At 52.8% G+C, this 24,976-nt stretch overlaps 8 protein-coding genes across 8 annotated transcripts; 5 read left to right on the top strand and 3 right to left on the bottom strand.

Annotated features, from left to right (window-relative positions):
- Positions 1–37: 37 nt before the first annotated feature.
- BKA78DRAFT_354035 (uncharacterized protein) lies at positions 38–2,742 on the top strand (the record flags this gene model as incomplete). Its single annotated transcript, XM_066891659.1, has 4 exons — positions 38–151; positions 196–235; positions 282–355; positions 400–2,742. 4 exons carry the CDS (start codon positions 38–40, stop codon positions 2,740–2,742), a joined length of 2,571 nt encoding a protein of 856 aa, XP_066742300.1.
- A 516-nt stretch (positions 2,743–3,258) lies between these two features.
- BKA78DRAFT_296851 (uncharacterized protein) lies at positions 3,259–3,856 on the bottom strand (the record flags this gene model as incomplete). The annotated part of the gene is made up of 2 exons (XM_066886673.1): positions 3,259–3,693; positions 3,755–3,856. The coding sequence occupies 2 exons, from the start codon at positions 3,854–3,856 to the stop codon at positions 3,259–3,261; spliced, it is 537 nt and encodes a 178-aa protein (XP_066742299.1).
- A 1,821-nt stretch (positions 3,857–5,677) lies between these two features.
- On the top strand, positions 5,678–7,159 carry BKA78DRAFT_332177 (ATP-NAD kinase-like domain-containing protein; the record flags this gene model as incomplete). Its single annotated transcript, XM_066889954.1, has 1 exon — positions 5,678–7,159. The coding sequence occupies one exon, from the start codon at positions 5,678–5,680 to the stop codon at positions 7,157–7,159; it is 1,482 nt and encodes a 493-aa protein (XP_066742298.1).
- Positions 7,160–7,910: 751 nt separating this feature from the next.
- BKA78DRAFT_158909 (uncharacterized protein) lies at positions 7,911–9,331 on the top strand. The gene is made up of 2 exons (XM_066883071.1): positions 7,911–8,029; positions 8,079–9,331. The coding sequence occupies exon 2, from the start codon at positions 8,273–8,275 to the stop codon at positions 9,059–9,061; it is 789 nt and encodes a 262-aa protein (XP_066742297.1). The 5' UTR covers positions 7,911–8,029; positions 8,079–8,272; the 3' UTR covers positions 9,062–9,331.
- On the top strand, positions 9,229–11,164 carry BKA78DRAFT_354031 (uncharacterized protein; the record flags this gene model as incomplete). The annotated part of the gene is made up of 2 exons (XM_066891658.1): positions 9,229–9,797; positions 11,083–11,164. The coding sequence occupies 2 exons, from the start codon at positions 9,229–9,231 to the stop codon at positions 11,162–11,164; spliced, it is 651 nt and encodes a 216-aa protein (XP_066742296.1).
- A 9,182-nt stretch (positions 11,165–20,346) lies between these two features.
- Positions 20,347–20,982, bottom strand: BKA78DRAFT_296848 (uncharacterized protein; the record flags this gene model as incomplete). The annotated part of the gene is made up of 2 exons (XM_066886672.1): positions 20,347–20,488; positions 20,651–20,982. The coding sequence occupies 2 exons, from the start codon at positions 20,980–20,982 to the stop codon at positions 20,347–20,349; spliced, it is 474 nt and encodes a 157-aa protein (XP_066742295.1).
- Positions 20,983–21,405: 423 nt separating this feature from the next.
- On the top strand, positions 21,406–21,865 carry BKA78DRAFT_372197 (transcription factor Pcc1-domain-containing protein; the record flags this gene model as incomplete). Its single annotated transcript, XM_066892729.1, has 2 exons — positions 21,406–21,498; positions 21,562–21,865. Exons 1-2 carry the CDS (start codon positions 21,461–21,463, stop codon positions 21,863–21,865), a joined length of 342 nt encoding a protein of 113 aa, XP_066742294.1. The 5' UTR covers positions 21,406–21,460.
- A 502-nt stretch (positions 21,866–22,367) lies between these two features.
- Positions 22,368–24,918, bottom strand: BKA78DRAFT_380861 (uncharacterized protein). The gene is made up of 3 exons (XM_066892978.1): positions 24,779–24,918; positions 23,249–24,727; positions 22,368–23,201 (listed from the first exon to the last, which is right to left on the bottom strand). Exons 1-3 carry the CDS (start codon positions 24,896–24,898, stop codon positions 22,380–22,382), a joined length of 2,421 nt encoding a protein of 806 aa, XP_066742293.1. The 5' UTR covers positions 24,899–24,918; the 3' UTR covers positions 22,368–22,379.
- Positions 24,919–24,976: the final 58 nt, after the last annotated feature.

Genomic DNA, 24,976 nt, shown 5'->3' with positions numbered 1-24,976 from the left:
GGTGGACCAGAGCAAGTTGATTCTCCACTTTGCCCTCATGACCCCTTTGGGGGCGCTGTCGACGGCACTGGTGGGTCTTCGATTCTACACGCGGCTCTACATCACCAAGATGCGTCTGGCTGCTGATGATTACCTGATCTTTGTCGCCATGGTGAGTCTATCGGGCGGATTGAGAGCTCTTCTGACATGCATTAGTTTCTTTCCAATGCCTCTGCCATTATGGTTGGAGTCGCAGGTACGTCGACAGACACGGTATCAAGCACAAGCAATGACGCCGCCAGACTTTGCGTTCGACGAGGGCCAAGCGCTAGGTAACTCGCGATCCGATATTTACAAAAAAGTTGGAATGCGCAAGGTGTGTATGACGGCCAACCACAGGAAGCAAGCTGACATCTTCAGATTCACTGGATTGCCACGCAAATATACCCCATCATGTCCTTTAGCCTCAAAATCTCCATCCTCCTGCTGTACCGGCGCATCTTTTTCGTCGTGCCCACCTTTACGCGCGTCTGCAACGTCCTCATCATAATCATCACGGCCATCCACCTGGCGGGCTTCACCTCGGGCGTCTTCCTCTGCATGCCCATCTCCTACTTTTGGAAGCAAGCAATACCTCCCGGCTACCCCGGCGCGCCGACACACCGGGGCCGCTGCCAAAACTACCAAGTCGCTTGGCTGGTGCTGGGCTCGTTCAACGTCATCACCGACCTCATCGCCGTGGTGCTGCCGTTGCCGGTGCTGGGGCGGCTCAGAATTACGGCCGCGCGCCGCGCCTCTTTGATCTTCATCTTTGCTCTCTCCTCGGTCCCCGTCATTGCCAGTCTGCTGCGCATCCGGCCGCTGGCACGCATCCCGGGAGGAAATGATGACCCGCTCTTCTCGCAGCATGTGTGGGAGCTGCAGCTGTACTGCGGCATTGAAATCTCGGTTGGCATCACCTGCGCCTGTCTGCCCACGCTGTCGCCCCTTGCCACCCGCATGTGTCCGAAAATGATGGCCAGCCTGGGCGGCGTTGTGTCAGAGCCTGTTGACCACGGCGCGGGATCAGGCTCGGGCGGTGTTGGATGGGGAGGTCTCAAGAGCCGCAAGGCAAGTGACGACGCGGCCATGAATGCCGACGCTGATGGAGGCTTCATCAACTCGATTGCCACGATTGGCGGTACCAGCGCGAGGTCAGGGCGCAAGGGCAGTGTGGGAAAAGGTCGTGGCAGAAAGCGCAGCGATGCTACCGCATATTCGGACATATCAACCATCATGACAGACGACGAGTCGACAGAGACAAAGACGACGGCGACGGTGGTGCCGCGCGAGCTGGAGCACGACGTCGAGGACCAGATTCCGCTCTCGCCCAAGGACAAGACGGACACGGACAAGGCACTTCCGGAAAAGGCAAAAGAACACAGTAAGAAGAAGAATGCCCTGGGGCTGCGTCTTTGGGACAAGGACAAGAAGCCATGGACGTCGAACATGGCCAGCGCTCTGACACCGAAACAGCAACGCCGCCAAAAAGACCGTCAGGAGAACACCAGCGAGGAGGACAGGGAGAAATGGAGATTGAGCCCGCTCCCCCTGCCTAGCCCCAGCTTCAGGCTCAGCATGATGCTCAGTCCAAAGACGACGTCGGCCACGACGACGCAGGCCGTGTGGGCCGCGCGCATGAGCGAGGTCATTGCCGTGCCTGTCGGCCGACCAGCCAACAGTCTTGAAAACGAAAAGGATGGCGCTGTAGAGACGCCGAGCGCTCTTGAGGCAGAGGCAGACCACGACGACAACGACCGCTCCCGCCAACGCACCAGACCGCCCGCCTCATCGCAGCGTCGCCGCAGCAGCCGCTCGCTCGACTGGCAAGCCGCCGAGGGGATTCGCACGCACGCGCGCAACGCCGCCAACAACGACGACGTCGACGTCGACACGGCAGCCTCGCGCTCCACCGCCTGGCAATGGCCGCCTCCCCGCCGCGACTCCTCTCGCGCATCCGTCTCTGCGAGCGGACCCAGCGGCTTGGGCTTCAGGTTTGCGTTTGGCAGTCCCCTCGACGAAAAGGGGCCACATCCGCATCCTCTGCACTCACACCCGCAAAACGCCGCCTTTTCCCAATCGCCATCCTCCTCCCATCCCCCTTCTTCACAACCTCCCCCCTCGTCTCCATCCCCCTCCTCTCCCTCCCTCCGCTCGCCCACGCACTCCCTCCCCTCCCCCAGCATCTACAGCCGCGCGTCCATCGCCACGACGGCCTTCACGCTGCCATATCGCCGTCCCTCGGTCGACCACTACCAACAACACCCACACCAGCACCACCGCCGCCCCTCCCTCGCCGACTCCATGGCAGCAGCAGACTTGCACCGCCGGCCCTCGGCCGCGGCGGCCGTGGCGGAGGCGTACGCCACGATTGTCGAGGACGACGACGTGTCTGAGAATGGCGACGGGCCAAGTCACCGCAACGGCAATGGCGAGGAATCAGCCGGACAGGAAGATTCACGCCAGTGGTGGACGACCCTGCGCAAAGGGTCCAACGCGACGAGCGTGACGCTCGTGCGCGAGGAGGACGAGGACGAGTGGGCGAGAGTTGAGGCGGAGGCGAGGGGCGCGGCGGCGGCGGCGGCGGCGCGGATTCAGGAGGAGGAGGAGAGCGAGGAGGAGGAGGGCGAGGGTTGGAGGAGAGGCAGTGTTGTTAGTGTCGACAATGGCAGTGGGTTGAGGAGGCGGCCGGTCAGTTGGACGGCGGATTGGGGCGGTGTGTAGAGTTTGAGGTTGAGGTTAGGATACTACGAGGTGGGGAGACTGGTGGGAAGGTTGGTTGGTTGGTGGACTATTAAGTGGGTGGGTGGGTGGAGTTTGATTTGGAGTTGGTCGTCTTTCTGTCTGTCTGCATTTGTGGCGCCGGTTTGACATGGTCGTTTGATTTCAAGGGCAAGCCGAGTAGGTGGTACTTGAGTTCCTCTACCTACCATCCAGCATCCATCGTTTCGCACCTCATCACATCACGGCTATCGATTGGACGTCGAAGATTCTCAGTTTTCATGGCTTCAATTTGTGTTTTGTACAGTTGGAAGCAGACCAGTTGTTCCGCATCCCGGCTCGTACTCGCCTCTGAGCCGTATTCATAAGTCGTAAGAGGCCGGTGTTGATGGACTGCTTTTGTCGCATCAAGAGCCAGCGTGGGTATACCGAAGAAAAAGAAAAAAAGGAAACCTCCCCTAGCAGACAGGAGACTCTCAAGACGGCCTCCGCAGCACATCACAGGCGTCTGTCCGTCCCTCACTTCTTCTCCGCCTCGGCCTGCTTCTGCAACTCGGCCTCGACGCCCCTCTGCGCCGTCTTGCCCTCATCATGCTGCTTGGCAAACTCATCCTTGGCGCCGCTGTTGCCCGTCAAGCCGGCCACGGCTCCGCCCACAGAACCCACCACGCGGTCGCTGACGCCCTTGCCCAAGTCGCTGACCTGCCCATGCGCCTCCTGCGCCTGGCCCTCCTGGTTCTGCTTGCGGCCGGCGGCCTTGAGGTCCTCGCTGCCGATCAGCCCGCCCAGCGTCTCCTTCGCGCTGCCCAGCGTCTGGTTCCAGCTGCCGGCCTGGCGGTCGCTGGATTTGGCGTGCGCGCCCGAGGCCGAGACGTCGACGGGGCCGGCGCTGCCGCCGGCGTGCGAGAGGTCGTGCTTGATGTCGGCTTCGGTGGCCTTGTCGGCGGCTTGTTTCTGTAGTGGTTGTTAGTGGGTTGGAAGGGGAGGGAGGGGAGAGGGGAGAGGGGAGACGTACCTTGTCGGCTGTGTTGCCGGTGAGGGAGCCGACGGCGGACTGCACGGTCGAGGTGGCCGAGTCGACGTAGGACTGGAGGGTCGAGGTGTTCTTGTCAGACATGGTGGTGGATGTTGTTATTGTGATTGAGGTTGTTGAAGAAGAGGTTGTTTGTTGGATGTTTGAAGTCGTGGATGATTGTAGTTGTTTTGAGAGAGGTGAGGTGTTTTGTTTCAGTGACGAGGGAAGGAATGGTGAGAGCAAGAGATGTTTATATGGTGGTGTTGAGGGCGGCAATGATGGCAGGCGATGACGTATGTGGAGGAGCAACAAAAGCAGGGACGACTGAGGGCCAGGGCAGGCGCGAATCACCCGGTCGGTCGAGATCAAGGGCATCATGGGATTCTTTGCTTTGACGTCATTTGCATGTTCATATGGCTGCTGTGCCACTCAGTTGGTTTCTCTTGCGCAATGGTTCGAACATGCGAGAGCAGTCGAGAAGACGAGTGACGACTGGAGTGGAGCATGCTGTGCAGCAGAGCGGGGAGAAGCGACTGACTGCAGTTGCTGTGCCACAATTCTTCAACGACATTCTTCACGACCAGCAGTTGGACACGGTGATCAAACCCAGCGCCGTGGATGGCTGCCGGAGAATGCACATCATCAGATGAAGATGCCTGAGGTGCGAACCACCACAGTCCAACCCCAAACGGCAACTGCGTGACTAGCACGACGACAGTTGCTTCCTGAGGCCTCTCCTCTCGACGCGACACGGTCTCTTGCTGGCGACACGCATCCTGCACACAGGCTGTCACGGGACGACTTTTACAGGAAGAATGCCAACACTCGCAGCGTCGCAGGTACCCCCAATTCCACCAGTCGCATGGTCGGATTGAGACGCGCCCAGGACTGAAGGCAGACGAGTGTGAGAATGGACGACCGAGGCAGGGATGAGACGTCGCAGTCGACGACATGTTGTGGTGGTGTTGAAGAGGATGTTGGCTGGCGGGCCGCTAGCCAGCTCGGGGACGTGGTTGAGCTAGCAGCGCAAATAGAACCAACTACTTCCTTCGCCGGTTCACGGTCCGTCGCTCGGCCGGTCAAAAAAGTCGAGCAGGATGGCGGCGTCGATGGACCTGATGCAGACGCCGTCTCAAGCACCGCTGAGGCTGACATCAGATGGCGCAGAGGTCGACGAACTCCAGGCGCGCTGCGTGTGAGGAGCGCGCGGTTGCCGCAGGGCTGGTAGAGAAATACATATCACTAGAGAGAGATAACTTCTGCCTTGGCCTGCAACGTCTAGAATCCTAAATTCTTTCAGGATTCTTTCGCGAGTCCATCAAGGAACAAGGCTCCAGCTCGGACAGCGACAAAGACGACCAAGTCGCCAAAATGGCCGACAGCGACAGCGACAGCGACCACAACGCCAACTCGGCCGGCTCCGCTCTGCATCCGCCTGAGCCTGTTTCTCCACCCTCTCTCTACAACGACCCGCGTCATGTCCACTCTCTCCATCGTCCTCAAACAAGACAGCTTCGCCATGGATTCTCGCCCCCCGTACCTCCACATCCTCCCCGGCTGAGGAGTCTTTCTGCACACCACTACCCCCACAATCTACCGCCCTCCATCCATATCGTCGCCGGAGATAGTCGTAGCGACGGCTGCTTCTCGCGTCCGCAAAGTCCGACTGTCCATGTAAGCGCCCCGTCGCCCTCGAACCTCCTCGATCCCGAAGACGACGACGACATTTCCGTGTCCACTCCTGTCGCAACCTCCTCTGAGCCCGCAGAGTCGCTGCGTCTGTCGCCATCGCTCGTCCTGTCGCCGCCCCACAAGGCCCGGTTCCGCGACGGCCGACATCGCAAAAAGGCCGTATCAATCGACTCGGTCCCTCGCCAGACAATCATGAAGGCGCTCGCCTCGCGTCCACCGGCCACCTCCAACATGTCCATTGCCTCTTCCATCAATGGCCTGCTAAACAACGACCCCGAACCATCCTCGTCCTCCCGCCCGGCCCTATCCCGGCGCCGCCTGTCGCAGGCCATTTCCGACCTCACCCTCAACCCCGAGTGCTTGACCGCCAGCAAAATCACCGCCCTGGCCTCGCCCTGCTTTTACCACAAGAAATTCGATGCCGCCATCAACATTGACCGCGTGCTCGAGGAGATTCGAGAAGAGGAGGGCATGTCGCATTCCCGCCTGGTCCAGACCGCCACCGGCGTCCGCGAGGTTTCCAAGCAACTCCAGCGCCGCCCCATCAAGATTGCCGTCAAGAATGTCATGATCGTCACAAAGGCACGCGACAACCAGCTCGTCGACCTGACAAGGGAGCTTGCCGCGTGGCTGCTCACCACTCCGCGCCACGGCAGCGACGTGGGGGTCAATGTCTATGTCGATAGCAAGCTGCAAAAGTCGCAGCGCTTCAACGCCGCCGGCTTGCTCGCGCAGGACGATCGGATCCACCACATGCTGCGCTACTGGTCGCCGGAGCTCTGCCTGACGACGCCGGAAAAGTTTGACCTTGTCCTGACTCTGGGAGGGGACGGTACCGTGCTGTACACGAGTTGGCTGTTCCAGCGCATCGTTCCGCCGATCCTCTCCTTTAGCCTGGGGAGTCTTGGTTTCCTCACCAACTTTGAGTTTTCCAGCTACAAGGAGCAGCTGAACCGGATCATGGGGGACGCCGGAATGCGCGTCAACCTGCGCATGCGCTTTACGTGCACCGTGTACCGCGCCAACGCCAACCATGACGCAAGCGACGAAAACTCGCCCTCGCACTTCGAGGCCGAGCAGTTTGAAGTGCTCAACGAGCTCGTCATCGACCGCGGGCCCAGCCCCTACGTCTCCAACCTCGAGCTGTACGGCGACAATGCGCTGCTCACGGTGGTCCAGGCCGACGGCTGCATCTTTTCGACCCCCACCGGCAGCACCGCCTACTCGCTCTCCGCCGGCGGCTCGCTCGTGCACCCCGACATTCCCGCCATCCTGCTCACGCCCATCTGCCCGCACACGCTGTCCTTCCGGCCCATGCTGCTCAACGACAGCATGCTCCTCCGCGTCGCCATCCCGCGCAACAGCCGCGCAACCGCCTACTGCGCCTTTGACGGCAAAGGCCGCGTCGAGCTGCGCCAGGGCGACCACGTCACCATCGCCGCCTCGCAGTACCCCTTCCCGACGGTGCTGAGCCAGCCCACCGAGTGGTTCGACAGCCTGAGCCGCACGCTGCGATGGAACACGCGCGGCGCGCAGCAAAAGGGGTGGGACGCGGGCGGCAATGACGACGCCGAGGACGGCGAGGAAAAGTACGACATTGACATGGACGAGGACGAGGCCGGCCGCGACTCGGGCTACAGCGCTGCCACGAGCAGTGCGGGCGGCAACGGCAGCCCCGTCCGCCGCGGCGTCAGCGGCCTGTGGGGCTTGTAGCCATCGCACGTCGATGACGCTTTTTGTATAGATTGGTGGTCTCCACAGACGACCAACGCTTTGGATTCTGCTCGCCCTGTTGCAAAGGGGGCACAGCGCGCACGCACGCACGCACGCACAGCGGCGATGATGCTTTAGACTTTAGACACGCGCTCACATATACACTACTACACGCACACGCTCTCGCAACGAGGAGCCCGGTTTAGCATGGCGCACACGGAGTTTAATGGCGCCCTCCCTCCCTCTTTCCTTCCTAATCTCCTTTCTCCTCATTGTTGCTGGTTGTTGGTTGTTGCTGGGAACGATCGAAGATGGTCGTTGGATGGATGGACGAATGATTGGTCGATTGATTGGATAGACACACCTGAGCGAAGTAGATAGACAAGCAAGTGGAGGCAGAAGTAGAATCTGCAGCGCCGCACACGCCGCGCAAATCATAGGTGGACAGCCGCGCAGGCGGCTTGCTTCACTGTTTGCATCTATTTCCCCCCTTTTTTTTTCATATATCTATTTGGAGCGATAACCTGGAGCTTGGACAAAGGGACGGACAACTGGCCCTTTTCTTTTTCTTACGTCTCTTTCGGAAATATCAAGATTTCGTTCACATCTTTCGATCACAGTCTGTCGTCGCCCGTTGTCAAAGAGCTCATGTTGTTGAAGATGTCGTAGATGGTGTTGTAAAGTTGAGCGTGGTGGTGTGGTGGTGTGGTGGTGGCCGCAGCGGCGCAGCGGCTCGTCACGAGCCCATAGCGAGCGAGCGAACGTTACAGTCAGCTGCGCAACCACAATTCGAGACACTGCGGACACCAGGCACCCAACTTCGAGGACAGCTGCCGAAGATGCAAACAAAGGGTGCACGCCGCAAAAATGGTCATCTCTTCCCTATGAGACTCGGTTTTCTTCTGACAGACCTGACCAGCAACCTGACTGACACCCACCATCCCTACTTTCGCCGCAGTCACGCCTACATGTAGGTAGGTGTACCTGGCTGCTCAGGTGCGATAGCATGTAGTCACTCGTCGTCGCCTCTCGTTCGCCTTGTCTCTGGACGACCATGTGCGTGGTCTGCCTTTCTCTTGAGTTCTCGGTGAGTATGGACTGGACGGTCATGGCATGGGCGCGGAGAGCAAAGAAATAGCACGCCTACCTGGGTGTCTACACATCTCCCTGGCTTCCGAGTCACTCGCGTCCAGCGTGCGTGCGCGCATCACCACCACCGCCGCTCGCCGTCAGTCACTCGACGCCATCACTCGCCAGTCGCGGCGGTCGTCAGTCGTCCAACTGTCTCTTCACGCGACGGGCCCAAAAACAAAAGTCTTGGATATATCTCAACATAGCCACACTCGGGCTTCATCCCTTCCCTTTCCTTTCCCTTCTCGGTCAACTCCTTCAAATATCCTCCACGACCTCCTTTGTTCCTCCATCGACATGCTGCCCCCGCTGGCCATTCTCATCCCCCGCATCATCCGCGTCCTCGAGCTGCTGGTCGAGCTGTACGGCATCTTTGCGCCGTGTGTCGGTTGCGCGTTGCGTGGCTGTTTTGGCGGCTGTTTTGGCTGCGGAAGAGATAAGAAGAAGCCGGACGACGGGTGCGATTGCCCGCCAAAAGAGCAAGAGAGGAACAGGTTGTGCTTTTCGAGGAAGGGGGAGGGAAGAGTGAAGGAGCACAGCCACGGTTGTGTGTACAAGAAGAAAGAGGAAGAGGGAAAGAAGCGGCACTGGTGGCAGTTTGAGAACAAGGGGAAGACGCTGAAGAAGAGCCCGCCACCGTCGCGTGGGCTTGATTTGGAAGACAGAGGAGGAAGAGAAGAGGACGCAGAGCTCCAGGTCCTGCAGAGGCAGTATTCCAGCCTGCCGCAGCCGCCGACGCCGCCGCCTGCGGTCGCTGCCGTTGTTGCGTAGACGAGACGGAGAGGCAGAGACAGGAAACCAAAGGCAACACCTACAGCAAACACTCAGTCGGCCAGACAGCGAACATGTGCTGGTTCCCCTTCCTCTCGCCATCCTCGACCTCGAGCAAGCGGCACCGTCGAGACTCCTCCTCCCCTCTCCTCACTCCCCGCCCCGCCATGTCGTCACGCCACCACCATCCCTATCACCCCCTCTCCTCGCACCCCCCTGCCACGTCTGATACGAGCCTTACGCACCACCACCACGCCGGCTACCGCGTCCGCAGACTGGGTCCTGAGAGCAGTGGCGGAAAGGGGAAGACGAAGCAAAGGGACGCCGTGCTAAGCGGCCACGGCGTCAAACGCGCACCGCCGCGCGCATGGGACGACTGGGACGCGGCCGCGCTCCAGCGGCGCAACCGGCGCTTGCTGCGTCCGTCTTCTCGTCCGCACGGCTACTCATACCCGCATCAGCAGCATCCGCTGCAGCATGGCTCCCACACGCAGCGGCAGCAGCAGCATCACTACGCCCATCAGCATGCCTCCGCGCCATCATCGCACGCGCACACCACGAGCAGTAGAGCTAGGCCCAACTCGTCCGCCCGCCGCTCCCACCCCCGTCCACTCATCAACGTCGGCCACAACCACAATCACCACCACGGAAGCAGCTTCGCGGCGCGCGCGGCTGCGACTCCGCATGCGGGATTGAACGACGTGCTGAGGGCGGCCATGTATCAGCCTGACGCGGCGTACGCGACGAGGCCGGCGGCGCCGGTTGCGGGGAGGAGGAGAGGTGGGGGGTTCGGAGGGGGGTATGGAAGAGGGATAGGGGCAGGGGCAGGGGCAGCGGGTGGGACGGGCTGGGGGATGGAGAGTTGGATGTGAGGAGAGGAGAGGGGAGGTGAGGAGAGGAGATGCTTTTCTTTTCGATGTACCTAATCCTACCCCACGGCTTTAGAGTTTAGATGATGTGAGGGATGAGGTTTTGTCTGTTTTGAGGTGTTGTTGTTGTGTGCTGCTGAATTGCGCCGACATGGGATGCCGCGTACCTATCTACCTCCCTCCCCACCTGCCTGTCCACCCATCTGCCTCCCTGTCTGCCTACCTGTCTACCTGTCCGTCCGCCCACCCACGCAACCGGCAACAAAACAATGATCTTCTGCTCGACAACAAACGCAGTACATCCGGGGAACCTGAACGTCGCAGACAGTATCCCTACATATGCTTCCAGACAGCTGCTAAGTAGCTGCAATTGTTTGTTGTCGAGCGAGAAAAGGGGAGGGATGGACTAGAGGGGCTTTATATGGATGGGGGTGGATAGGTGAGCCAGGAGAGCGAGGGAGAATAGATAGGAGTCACGGGCGCGTGTCTAGCCTTAATCTCACGACTATCCCACAACCTATCCTTTCTACATCAACCCCTCCTTCCATCACGACCGGCCGGTATCATCAACGCCGCCGTGTCTGCACTGAATAATAGCCGAACTCGCCTCCAGCTACTTCTGTCGCCTGTCGCCTGTCTCGTCGTGCTCGCCGCACGCATTGACAAGACCTCTCCTCTCCTGTTGGCTCTGGGTTCTGCTCCTTGGAGGAGTGAGTGAAGGGGATGCGTGTGTAAAGGGAGGGAGGGAGGGAGGGAGGGGCTTCGGCTTTGGCTTTGGCTTTGGCTTTGGTGTTTAGGGATGGTGATGGTGTGGTTTCTTAGCGCGCAGTGATGAAAGCCTTCGGTGTGAAATACTGATGATGAGGTTTTCCCGAGATGGATGAGTGGCGAAAGCAGCGTTTGCAAAGCGTGTGGCACGGCTTTTGGTATGCTGGACTCGGCGTCCTCGTGTGCGTGGGGAAGTGGGCAGATGGACAAACAAACGGACGGACAGACACACAAGTATGCGGATTGCTGATTGTGCCTTGAGCACGACCGCAGAAGCAGACCAAAGTAACTCGATCCCTCGAATATCAGTGACGAAGCAAGCTGCTGTTTCCTTGAAGTTGACCATGAAGATGGGGGCTTAGGGACGCTTTTATACCACCTCAGCGACGACGACGAAGACGTCGGCGCTAAGGCTTCCGCCACGGGGTTTGCCGCTCTGTATGCGCGAGGTAAGGAAGTCGCGTGATTTTGAGGCTGCTTGTGGTAGGCAGTGAGGAGCGCGTGTGCGGCATGACCGTGGAAAGAGCTGGCCACGTGCTTGCCTGTTTGCCCTGGGTGATCAGGATGGGGTGGGTATAAAAGCCCTCCTGTAGACACAGGAGAGGGGAGAAAGGGCAGCACGTTTACTCGAGATACCACGCAATCGACAGTGTTACTTGTGTGAGACTTCTTCCATCCATGCATACTGTCTCTGCGCTCTTGTTGTGTTCTTCCGCTCAAGCGAGACGGTGGGAGTGGCGATGAGAGCAAGGCAAGGCCAGGGCGATTAAAGCGTTTTGTTGAAGTGTGATGAAGTGTCACCGTCATTCGATGGCAATGACAACGATCATCACCTCTCCCTTCCTTCACAGCAAGAGCTTACAGCCCAAGAAATGGCGCGCTCAACGGCCGATAGCTTCGAGCTCCATCCACGCGCAAACGAAGGAGTATTGAATCTCATAGAAGCGCTTTGCACCGCAGAGCCAGTCGATTAGCTCTATGAGCATCGCATCGCATCGCATCGCAAGCTTGATCCTGTCTTGGCTGACGGCTCTCTCTGTGGAGGGAGAAAGACGAGGTTTAAATACTTCTGAACTCAGGGGAAGAGTGAGGCGGAGCAGGGCGTTGAGGGGCATGTGATGCGGCGTCAGGTTAGCCTGACTGCCTTATTCTGTAGAGTGTCTTGTGACTTGGGTCTGACTAACTTCACGTCGCTAGCGGAGCTTTCCGTGGTTGATGCCAGGTATAAAAGGGGCGTCTGTTCGTGGTTCTCAGGTATCTGTCCGCGGTTGAGTGTCTGGAGCTTTTACCGACTGAAGAAACGCAGTGTATCTGACTGCGTCCTTTAAATCGGATAATCCATTGAGGTACTCGTGTTCCGCTGCTTTTTCGTCTTTCTCGTCAGTCGTTGGAGAGCGAGCGGAAAAAGGGGCGAGGGAGAAAACGTCTCGCTTCTTGCTCATGAGCAATACTGCATTGATGAAGAAGCGGAGCAAGATTTCGTGGCGATGGGACCAAGTGTCAAGCAATTGATGACTCTCGGCCACCAAACGGCAGTGGTGAGATGAGACTGAAGACGTGAACATCGAACGCGAGTGAAGAAATGCGCAAGGCGAAAGACAAAGAGTGGAGCTGTTCCAGCAATGGAAACGAGGTCCGACAAGACACAGAAGTGTCTTTGTCGCGGTGGTGCATCTTTCGCACTCACACTCTCCCAGACACTTGACGAGAAAGGAAGAGTGACTGCTCTGAGAAGCGGCATTTTATACCCGCTCCCCCTGTAGGTCCCACATGGGAAAGCGCCACGTGAGCTGTATGGTGTATGGTTAGGCAACAGTTCAAACCCCCTAACTTTATCACGCGTTTTCTTGTATCTCGATCTTCGATGACGTGCAGTACATCTGCTGCGGTCTCCAGATATAAAAGAATCTGGACCAGGTTTGAAACGGTCTTTAGATAGGACTCCAGCAAGCAATGGTCGGCATGGGAGGGGAAATACCACCACGAACGCCGCTGACTGTGTTGGCTGCCTTGTTTCGTCAGTACATGCGCAGTAAACCTGACCGAATTTTCTGCAGAAAATACAAGATCCGTCAGTGCTGGGTGGCAACGGTAGGGCAATATTTTGGAGCTCATGTCAAGGCGCAAAGCTCCTGCACGCCTCCACGACTCAACCATGCGCGTCATCATCACACCACGTCAATGGGTCGCCGGTGATCAAACTTCAGGAAAATGGGAAGCCCACGAGACCGAGGAAAGTAGCAGGCAATGTTGTAGCAATAGCCAGTAGGAGGTGCCTGACATACAACTCCATCCGCACAGGCAAAGGGTGAGATGCCGGTAGCAAGAGAGAAAGCGGGGGATTGAGGGTTCTTTTATACCACGACACCCTGCCCCATTTGTCTTCACATAACTTAACTTGTGTGTAGAGTCACGGGTAGATCCTTTCCACACAGCGACTGAATTGCGTCATTGTCAAGTGACCGATGTCACGTCTTCCTTCCCAGGTTCTGCACGGCACAGATATAAAAGACTGTGGAGTTGAGGGAATTCCTGGCACATTGGCAAGTCCCCTACTAAATCTAGAGAAACAGGGGTGAGCACGATTCGACTTCACTGCACCCTTTTGGTTCTTACATTTTCACTATTTACTCTCTCTTTCGGGAGTGTAGTCTTGTGAGTGTCTTGGCCTAAGACTTAACACTTCCTAGTCAGTTTACACAATTACGACCGCCATTAATTTCCAGTAGCAAAGAAGCTGGAATGAGGTCGATGGATTCCATAATTAGGGATCAATGAGGGCAAAACATCACTTCTACCCCTGAATCACCTTTACCCCTGAATGTTGATATCCAGTGTCACAATAAGACAATGAGAGCAGCCACAGCGGCTGTGAGTGGAATCGTGTGAGGCAAAATGTGATGTATTAACTAACTAAGATTATAAGCAGTAGAATAGTGTTAAGTGCTACGCGCGCGAGACTATGCCTAAAGGGGACTAGTGCTAGGGCTCTATAGTGGAGGGGTACTGCCTTCTCTATCACACCCCCTAAGCCCGTCTGGCACCATGCAAAAAACGACTAAAAAAAAAAACAAGGGGCAGGGGTAACCCTAGGTCTTAATACTAAGAACAATATAGGCTTTATTTAGGGCCCCTGGGGTAGGTAGGAGGGCTTTAAGAAGAAAGGCATAATGCCTAATAAGTACTAAAATCATTACAGCAGCTTAAAAGAGCTATTAATAGACGTGTAATAGGCCTATAAAGATAAGAGTTATAAAAAGAGAGCTAGAAATAAGGGGTATCTTAATAGGGTAACTTTATATAAGGGGAATTATAGGAATTAAACCTAAATTATATATAGAGAAGTAGGAAAAATATATAGGATAGTAATATATTCTAGGTATTAAGATAAGAGAAGAGAGAACTACTATATAATATACTATTTAATCTACCTAAAGATAAGGGAGTAGGCTAAGCTGCTTAATAAAGGTAGTATACTTAGTAGGTTTAAGCACCTTAGTAAGTCTATTAGTAACTATATTAGTAGTTAGGATATACTTAACCTTAATATTACTACTATTAATACACTCTCTAGTAAAGTGGTAAATAATATTAAAGTGCTTAGTTCTATTACTATTATAATTAGTATTTGTAATAGTGAGCAAGGAGTTATTATTACTAAGAAGTAGTATTAGCTTAGCCTATATAGTAACTATAAGGTCTTTACTATAACTTAATTATATAAGTATCTCCCAAAGCTATATAGCTTCCTTTATAGTAGAAGTAAGAGTAATATACTCTATGTATATAGTAGAAGTAGTAATAATAGTCTACTTATATAACTTATATAATATTACACCCTCTGTAGCTATAAATATAAAGCTAGCAGAGGAGTAATAGTCCTCATTATTAATATAAGTAGTATCTAAATAGCTGTAAAGAGTAAACTTATTACTACTAAGGTAAACTATAAGGTCCTAGTAGCTATTAAGATACTAGAGTAGATACTCTATAAGCTATAAGTAGTACTTACTTAGGTTGCTTAAAAACTAGTATAACTTATAAGTTATAAATATAATATTAGGATGTATTAAGTTAGTAGTATAGCCTATAGAACTAATAATACTCTAAAAATAAGTAGTATATTTAGAGTTAAAATAACTATTATTTAGTATAATCTTCTTCTTAGCTAGAAGGGGTGTCTCCTTAGTACCTACTATAGAATAGGTGTCTATTATAAAGAGTATATATATATCTTAGGAGAGGTAAATCTTCTTAGCTATATAGTTATACTAGACCTATATACCTAAGTAGTACTATAAGGTGCCTAAGTTATAAGTATTATAATAGCTATAGATATCTACCTTTATTATATTAATACCCTTATAGTTGTAATAGATATAGAGCAAGTTATTAATATAGATAATAAGGTAACTACTATATAGAGTCTTAAAGATATATAGGTGTGCTTCTAATAGGGTGTAACTAATTAAATATATATAATTAGTAAATTCTATATTCTAGAGAAGTAGTACTTACTTAAGGCTATAAAGAGCTTTTAATAGCTTACTAACTATCTTAGTACTATTAATATTATACTCTTAAAACCCTTTAGGGAGCTTAATAAAGACTCTAGACTAATCTATCTTACTATTTAGGAATATAGTAAGGATGTTATCTTAATTAATAATCTTGCTATTAATGGTAGTAAGTGTAAGTAGTAGCTTAAGAGTAGTAGGGTAAATAGTTGCTATATAGGTCTGTAAGTAGTTAAGACTAGGATATTACTTATTACCTCTAACTATAAGGCGCGCCTTAAATAAGGTGAGGTGCCTATTAGTATCTTTCTTATAATTCTATACCTACTTAATAGGGAGAAGAAGTATATTAGCAACCTTAGTATATATAGGTTTATAGACCTTATAGTAGGTACTATTATATTAGTACTAATCTATCTCTTTATAGATAGCCTTTAGTAGTTCCTTACTAAGAGGATAGGCCCTTATCTACTTTTATATCTTTAGAAGAGGTAGTAAATCCTTAATCTTAGAAGTATATCTTATACTAGTAGTAAAGTAGTAATTAAGTGTGCAGAATACTAAGAGGTAGTAGTGCTAATTAGCCTTATAACTTAACTAATTAATAAGGTGCTCTAAATATTAGCCTTTATTTAGATATATAGAATAGTATAGTAGTATATATTTACTAGTAGGACTATATACTACCTAGACCTTTAACTTTAAATAAGTATAATAGGGAGAGGGTTCTATAACTATAGGTATAGAAGCAGTACTAAGTATAGGAATCTCTAGAATATCCTTATAAATTAATATATTAGAGAGGAGATTATTATTAATTATAGACTTATATAGATAGAGTTTATTAGTAGTAGTAGTAATAGGCTCCTATACCTCCTAAGACTTAGTAGTAGTAGTATCTTTAGTAGTCTCCTACTTATATTTAGAGTTAGACTTAGGAGTAGGATTAGGCGCGAAGTTAGCCCTATTAATAATAATAGCCTTAATCTTAGACTAATTAACATGCTTATCATCCTTAAATACACCCTTAATAACCTTAATAGTAGGTAAGTAGATAATAGTATTAGGAGTAATAAAGATATACTTAATCTAGTTATCTTTATAACTAATAAGATAGCCTTTAATAGCTATATTAGCAAGCTTCTCTATATACACGCGCTTTTACTTAGGAATATTTATATAAGTAATACTACCCTACTTATAGTAGCAGTAAGTAGTGTGGCGTAATTATAGGAGGTTAAGATAAGAGAAGAAGACCTTATTAGGTATCTTTATATTGTTTAGATAAGTAGGTGTGTTATTAAGCATCTTTATAATAGTTAGAATTACCTTAGACTATAAGAAGAGAGGAGCCTTTATGCCCTTAATTATAGTATATACTCTTATCTATATAATATAGTTAGCCTTCTTAGCCTTACTATTCTACTTAGGGTAGTACTCCACTAATAGCTCCTATATAATACTATTTATTTTATAGAATAGGTAGAACTACTTAGGTGCGAACTTATAACCTATATCTATATAAACTCTTTATAAATATCTGCTAAATTAATACTTGTAGAACTAGAGATAGTATTTAAGTTTAGGGTAGACTTTATACTTTCCCTTAACTGCGCGAGCCTACCTATAGTTAGTAGTGTTGTTAGTAAGATAGAGGATATAGTACTTACTATATAGGCTAGTAGGCTTAATCTCTTAGGTATCACTATAAAGGTAATTAAGATGATCTATCTTATAATATTATAGTGTGTAACCTAGTATATATTTAGACTTTATAAGGTTATATATCCTATAATCCTTGTCTTTACCTATAGGCTTTATATTATAAGACTTAGTATAGGTGTAGTAGTAGTTAAACTAGGTGTAACTAAGGTACCTATAGAGTAAGTTAATATTAATTAGTATAAGAGAGGTAGACTTAATAGAAGTTATAGTAGTAATATTAGAAGACTTAATAGGAGCCTTAACTATAGGAACCTTAGTAGCTAGAATAAGCTATAGAGCCTTATCCTTATTATTAGGAAGCTCTTTAAAGTATAGGCTATTAATATTAATAGTTAGGACTAATTGTACTACTTATATAGGTATATTTATATAAGATTATACCTCTTATATAGGCTTAGCTATTGTAGCTATATATATTAATTTAGCTATTTTACTAATTACTATAATGTTAATTATATTAAGGTGGTACTTATTATAAAGTAGTGTATATATAATATTCTTACTATTCTTCTAGAGAGCTTTAGGTTGTCGACTGCGACCGCAGAAGTCTCATCGTCTTCCGGAAAATTTCCATCCTCAATGAGAGGAGTGGGACCAAGCCGCTGATGCAAGGACAGAAAGACGGGAGAGGATGCTGTCTTATATACCTCTAGAGCAGCGCAAGGGCGACTAGAAATGGCAGATGCATACGTCCCGTGGCTCCTCGACCCACGTGCCAGCGACCGAGTTCTTTCCTGGCGTTGTTGTTTGTATAAATAGACTTTCCTCGACTCACTTTTTAACGGTAGTTGAGCGCTTGAACTCTCGCCGGCCTTTGCAGGCAGGTAATGCCCATGTCGTCATCCATTACTTTCGTTACACTCGTGTTTCTTGTCTTCCGCCTGGCTTGTTTGACAGTACCCAAACCACCTTCGAGATCGTTCGGTCACCACTAGGGATCTTTAATGGCGACCGATGTGGTCTGGCCGGACAGTTCTCAGCATCCAGATTATATCATTCGACAAATATATGCATCGCCATCATCCCTGAATGACGATACATGCAAAACGCAACCAAGAGAAGTCCACTATGGCTGAGACAGTGACAAAAAACGGAATTGGACAGTCTGGAAGTCGCAGGTGGTAGGAAGCCGAAAGAAGTAGAAATGATTTGCACGCATTTCCAAAGGCAGGATCAATTCCACGATGCCGAGAAAGAAGAGCAAAGCCGACCTCCTTCTGTACCTCCCGACTCTGCGCAGGTGACAGGAAGCCGCGGGCGGAGCGACGCCGGAAGTTGCTCCTTACCACGTGCCCCTAAATGCAACTGATCGAGTTGTAGGAGGTATAAATACTGACGCTCTTTCCCTCAAATTCCAACCATTTCCTTCCATGGGATTTGAATCAGAGCCCTAGGAAGGCAGAAACACTGTTCTCTGGAGACAGAAAATCGACAATATCGATTCACTTGTTTGTTTTGGCGCCGTCCACGACCTGACAAGCTCCCCCTACAAAGTCTCGATGTGGTGGGTGATGGGGGTGTGGTGGTATGCATTAGAGGTCAATGGTGTGCATCAGCAGCGACTAACGTTGTAGCCCCTGAACAGAAGCGCGAGATGCTTTTGGCGTCACTTGTCATAGAACACATCCGCGACGACCTAGGCAAGTCTGAAACGACAAACGGACGAGAAAAAGTGGAACGAATTGTCAAGCGGAAGAGACGACACAGTCGTAAGTCAGGCTGGACTGCCTGTGCAGTGTGTATATCTTCTGGCGACTCGAGATTTGCAAGCGGAGCTGCGCCATGTGCAACAGGAATCGAGTCGGACAAGTAGCGTCTTATATACTGCAAAATTACGGCAGAAGTGCAGGCAGAATCACAAGCGCGTCCCAAACTGGTCTTCACCACGTGCCTCTGTCAGTTCCCCTGACTGGCCCCCCTGAGCCCTTCAAGGCATGCTCCGCGGCCTTCTCACACTATAAAAGCAGTCTCCCTCACACTCTTTCCTGGACCAGCAAAATCAGAGCTTCGATCAGCTTCGTATGCTGAGAGAGTGGGTGACTGTGCTGGTCAATGGCCGTCAAACCTACTTTTGCGCCTTACCCCGTCGCCGCCGTGCACTGTCCGGCCGGTGCCTTCGCACATTCTACCATCTGCACGCCAGCACTGAAGAACTTGAGAAGCATAATGACGCAAGACAGGGACGTGGATTAGTGTCAGGCTTCATGATCCGTCCATGACGCTCAACATCAGCATCGACCATCTTCTACCCCTGAGCTCGTGAGCACGACTGGCACTCTTGACACTCGGCAAGTACCGAGCAACTGCGAGGCCGAGAAAAAGAAGTGAAACAGATAAGCGTCGATTGTCCAAGACACCAAACCAAAGTCATTTGAGGTATCTTCTTCTGCTCATAGTATCCGAGTCGGCGATGAGTGATGCAAGACAAGAGCCCAGCAAGAAGCAGACTCTTAAATACCCCAGACAAAGCCCTAGATATCCAGCAGCAAGACACGTGGACGGAAAACTAGCCACACGACAAGCACGCTCCACTCCGCATATCGCACCTTCCTCTGTCTGCTCCGCACCAGCGCCGTGCCCCGTGCCCCATGCCTCGTGCCAAACAGCTGAAGGGGCTGAGGTGACTGACAGCTATAAAAGCACCGCCGTCCTCACCCTCGCCTCCTTTCTTTAGCCATTGGAGTCTCGCATCTCTTGAAAGACGTGTCGAACAAGAACTTTCTCACTTGGGACAGGATCTACGTTGTGTGGGCCGACTGTTGGCTTGGTTCTCACTTTGCCTCGATTTGGCACTGTTGGCTTTGTCTTTGCGCTGCTTCGGTGTGCTGGAAGCTGTGCACTTGTGGTTTGAAGGCGGGATTGTCGTGAAGAATAACACTGAGGTATGATGACGACTACGAGATTTAGTGGGCTTTGACGTGCAGTTCGACCGAAACGAAAAGCTCCCATAAAAGTGATGTAGAGCTTGCGAGTGTGGTAGGCTGCTGTTGTGTTAAAGAGAACAGAGAGCAGTAGAAATCTGAGAAGGCTTTCTCACGAAGAGTAGGCCGCAACCGAAGAGCTGTCTTTTTCCCTCGACGCAGGAGAGAGGTGATGCACTGCGTTTTGGATTCGCTGGAGAGGGGAGGAGCGCACTACTTATATACCCCCTGGACAGCTCTTCTTGGACTCAAGGCAGACAGCCAGGTGACACCGCACAGGACAAAGCGGCTCTTGGTATGCCTTTTCGGAAAATGCTGATACATGTGCACCCTACGAGTACAAGTGACACAAACAGGCCAAACACCACCAACACAATGACCTAACGCCATGTTCCCCTCCCCCCTTCCCCCTTCCATCCATCCGTTCAAAACTCAACGCCAATCCATCCCAATGCAACACCAAAAACACAGCCCGCATCAATCACCTAATGCCCCTTCTGCCCCCTCTCATCCTGCATGCCAATAACAACATCCGGCGCCTCGGGGTGCTCCTCCTTGGCGCGCTGCGTGCTCTGCGTCTCGTCGCGGCGCGCCGTTGCGTTGCCGCCCGTGCCGGCGTCGTGGTCACTACACGTCGATGAGTTAGCAACTAGCTTGAGCCGGCAAGTGAAGTGCTGGAGAGGAATGGGATGGCGGATAAGAAGGAAGCGAAGAAAGGAGCAAAAGTGCAAGGCAGGGGGCACAGGAGCAAAGGCAAAAGGCAGGGGAAGAAAGGTAGGGGAAACTCACGCCTTCCCCCTCTTCGCATTCTCGCTCTGCACATCGTAGCCGTCTTTCTGCAGCACGTGCGCATCCTCCCTATGAATCGGCCGCTTGCCGGCCTCGTCTTTGCGCGCCTCGTCTGACCGAGCCGGTGTGGTGGAGAAGGGGCGAGGCGATGATGTGGCGAGGGGACGAGCCGCTGCGGTGTAGGGACGAGCTGCTGCGGTGTAGGGACGAGCTGCTGCGGTGTAGGGACGAGATGTAGTGATGAATCGAGGGCGATGGCGGGCGAGGAAGCTTGATGTCCGAGTGACGGTGCGGTAGAAGGTGAGGAATTCCGAGGGCGAGGGTTGTGCCATGGTGGGTGTGGTGGTGTGGTGGGTTGGCTGAGGACAGAGTCTTGGTGATGTCCGGGTGTGCTTCGAGAGTATAGCTTTTGCACTTTTGAGACGACTCAAGGAGAAGCAAAAGAGGCGGTAGGTAGGTGGTCAAGTGCAAAAGAGACAAACGAACAGAGGACGGACCAAAGCCAATGAAATAAAGATGACGCTCCTTCCCCCCCCTAGCACCCACATATACACCACAACCTCGGGACCTGAGATTGACCGATCCAGCCATTCACGATGGCGTCCAGGAACCAAACATCGGGGCGGCCGTGACGTCACTGGGCGAGGCGGGGGAGGGAATCTGGACCGGGCCCGATGCCAATCGGAGATCGCGGGGCGCGCGGGCGGGCGGTGAAATTTTCTGCCACATGCATGTCACCTACCGCTCAACACCATCGCGAAATCCGCGTCTAGCAACAAACGAGAGCACCTCAGCACCTCAACGGCAAAGATGGCGCCTCCTCCACCAACCGAGTTCCCCTGCCAGCTGTACGTCCCCCCCTCCTCCCCTCCCCACCACACCTCCCTCCACTAACCCTTCTCCTCCCACAGGACCCTCAGCATCCCGCTCCCCTCGCCCACGCACGCAACCACAACCCTCCGCACCATCAGCATCGACGCGGAGCTCTCGCCGCTCGTACAGCGCACGCTCACCATCTCGCCCTCCAACGCCTCCGTCCTGCAGGTGCACTACGCGGCGACCACGAACCGCATGCTGCGGGTTGCCGTCAACGGCTTTTTCGACTCGCTGGGCGTCGTGCTGGGCGTCATGGAGGAGTGTGATGCCGATACGGTTATGTTGCCGGGGGCGGAGAGCGTGCAGGGCGCGCAGGGGGTGGAGGAGGTCAAGGTGTGAGGGCAGGCAGGGGTCGCGAGGGAAAGATTGTTATGGATGAGGGGAGCGGATTGGATGGCCATGGCAAGGCAAGGCAAGGCGCTGGCAGAGACATGGGCCCAACGAGACGCCTGCCTGCTTGCTTGCTGCGGTGCAGCGGAAGACATGACGGGCCAGACACGACACGCCATTGCCACTGCCATTGCGAGTGCTATACGGCGGCATATCAGGCGGGCGTGCAATACATACCCAGCGCTTGCATACGGATAGCAGAGACACGGTCGGATGGTCTACGCGGTCAAGTCATCGAGCGGACATGGGGGCAAAATCAAAGCGCAGGTCGCGGAAACCAACGCAGGAAGGGCACAAAAGACCAGGAGGAGTGACGGTCACAGTGGCGATGAGACATCTTGAGAGGGGGAGAGTGGACAAAGCACAGGAAGTTGAGAAGAGACTTTGTCGATTGAATACCCACATACAAATCAAACACCAATCAAGGCTTGGGCGCCATGTCTACTACAGTATCTGGGCCTCTCTATTCCTTTTTTTCCTCGTCTCCACGAAACACCCAATGTCGTGATTTTGCGCCTCCATGCTTCATGTCGCTGAGATTGTGCCTCGACGACAGGATCGTGGTGTTAAGCATCTCTCGCAGCGACGACGCCACGCGCCACGTCTGCATCTCGGGCGTGCTCTTGCCGAGCATGTTTGGGTCGTTCCTCCTGGCCTTTACTCCGTTAATCACCCTCTCCGCATATTTGGCGAAAGAGTCGACCTCCCTCCACTTGTTGTGGATGTAGTGCAAGCGCCAGCCCCAGATGTTGCGGAGGGTCCTGTACTTTGCGTCGACGTGGTTTGCGACGAGCTTGGGGCGGATGGTCCGGGCAATGGGGATGAGGCGGTCGTAAATTTCGATGATACGCTTCTGCCGCGCCGCCATGTTGAACGAGGGCGCCTCGCGGGCGTCGTCGTTGCTGTTGCGCACGGCCTTGCCAATCTGCGAGACGACGCGGTCGATGAAGTCGTCGCCGATGCGCAGCTGCTGGGCCACGGCTGCCGACGCCCTGCGCACCTCGGAGAGACCGTCCGACTCGACCGTTTGGTTGAAGCGGATGATGCCCGCGGCGAGCAGGCCGGTGCCGCCGGGGTTGACGTCCTGCTTGACTCTGACGAGGCAGTTGAGCAGCGGCTTGATCTCGCGCCTGCGCTGCACCAGGTTGACGCCGGCTCGCTTGTGCAGTTGGAGCGACGCCGTTCTCACCGTGCTCCATATGCTGTCGACCGCGACCCGCAGCAGTGCGGTGCCCTCGGCCAACGTTTTTGGTCCAACTCGATGCAGCAGATCCTTGGCGACAGCCTGTCCTGTCCGTCAGCAGTGTCGCGTCGTTGGGCTTCCGCGCTTACCTGGGCAGCGTTGCTGCTCGCCGTGTTGGCATGTTCTGGCAACCTAATTGTAAATGAAGCAAACGGGACGTCGATTTTGGTTTGGGTGACTTGGTTGGACCTTTCGCCGGTGAGGTTTTCATAAACGACCGTATTGGTACGGAGGCTCATGCCGCCAGACGACAGGGCTCCAAAGGTGTTGGCGTAGACCTCTACTCCCCCTCCTGTCGGTGGCTGGTACATTTCGAGGCCATCCGGAATCGTGCCCATACAAAGACCCCTCGGGAACTCGGTCAATGGAGAGGAATTCGAGTTTGTTGACGTGAAGAACTGGACGTGTGTGAACTCGTTGAGGTCAGAGGTAAATTGTGAAATCTCTTGGTCGCTGGCGTCTTTGGGGCGGAGTGAGTCTTGAGGGTCCAATGCCAGCAATCCAGCCTTGTCACCCCATCCTCCGCCGCCACTTAGAACGCGTTGCAGTCTGGAACCATCCAGATAGATTGTCTCTCGCAGCGAACCAATGGTGGCTTTGTCTGATCCTGCCCAAATCGCCTCGAGGCCGCCCAGCTGGCCTGTCTCGTCGGATAACGAGGCCAGAAATTGTGCATTCTGTAGAAGAATTTTTGTTCTTTCGACTCCAGACTGATTCATCAGCAAAGCCCAAACTGGTCTGGCGTGCGGTTCTTGTTCCGTGGCTTTGAAATAAGCATCGAGGTTGGCCTCCAACTCGTGAGAGGCGGGGCGCGAAGACCCGTCCGGCAGGTCGATTGTGCGCAAAATGTTACCCAAGCTGACGGAGATTTTCCGCGGCTCTGTCAACGGTACCAGAGAGACGTCGAAGAGCTTGTCGGTCTTGACAGCCCGCTCGTCAACGCTTTTGACGAATTTGCGGTCTGGGCTGTCGTACATGATTGAGCAATGAGCCAACCACTCGTGCCGGACAGCATAGAGATCACCGGCAGGATCCACAGCATAAGTTACGTCCAGCATGGTCTTCTTGCGGCCTGATTGGAAGAGGGTGTTTGCGAGCTTCATGGCGACAAAGTAGTCCGTCTCGGCGATGGCCTTTGCATTTTGTACATGTTCATACTTTTGGTGTGTCAACATGCGGAACCAGTCATCCGAGAGTTGGAATTCGAGAGTTCCGTATTCATGTTGGTCGGCGTCATCTGCAAGTGTGAAGATGGAATTGGATTTGCCATTTGTGGCGTGCAGGACTGCGTAAGCAAAGCCCTCGGCGGCTTTCCCTGGAACGGACGCCGGAAGTGCATCCACAGTGGCCGATAAGACTCGGACATTGTGAAGGGTGGCACCAAACTTGTGCTTGAGAGACTTTCTGAAGACCCTGGAGACGAGGTTCTGAAGAAGAGGAGTGGGTCCAGAGGAAGACGTAAATCTGGAAGCTTGCGTAGGCGTGGAAAGAATCACAAACAAAGGGCAGTCATCTTTTTCAATTTTGGGGAGTGAAGACGACGTGAGATTGAGGAGAAAGTCATCATGCTGGATAGATTAGCAAGAGGCAAACAAAATATTGCAGTTGCAGGGACATACCACTCGGTCGCCAAGAAGCACGGTGCGACTTGATCTGGGAATGTACCATCGACGATGGCTCGGTATGCTAGCTCGCCATGGCACAAGACGACGTGTGGGTAGAGCTCTCCGGCAGAGCATGGTGAGAGTTGACAAGAAGTTCACTCATGAAGTCGGGAGATTCCACTTTGGTCTTAGTCTGGATGGCCCACTGCCGAG

Source organism: Phyllosticta capitalensis, assembly GCF_038381095.1.
Source record: "Phyllosticta capitalensis strain CBS 128856 chromosome Unknown BKA78scaffold_7, whole genome shotgun sequence".
Classification (NCBI taxonomy): domain Eukaryota; kingdom Fungi; phylum Ascomycota; class Dothideomycetes; order Botryosphaeriales; family Phyllostictaceae; genus Phyllosticta; species Phyllosticta capitalensis.
The sequence above is the reverse complement of the archived record's forward strand: the minus strand, read 5'-3'. Positions and strand labels throughout refer to the sequence as shown.

Excerpts from the sequence above, each read along its gene's own strand:
- BKA78DRAFT_158909 (XM_066883071.1), top strand. The coding sequence starts at position 8,273 with ATGGGCGCGGAGAGCAAAGAAATAGCACGCCTACCTGGGTGTCTACAC.
- BKA78DRAFT_380861 (XM_066892978.1), bottom strand. The coding sequence starts at position 24,898 with ATGCTCTGCCGGAGAGCTCTACCCACACGTCGTCTTGTGCCATGGCGA. Across the intron at positions 24,728-24,778 it reads TGCTTCTTGGCGACCGAGTG|CATGATGACTTTCTCCTCAA; the intron begins GTATGTCCCTGC and ends TAATCTATCCAG. Across the intron at positions 23,202-23,248 it reads CGAGCAGCAACGCTGCCCAG|GCTGTCGCCAAGGATCTGCT; the intron begins GTAAGCGCGGAA and ends CGGACAGGACAG.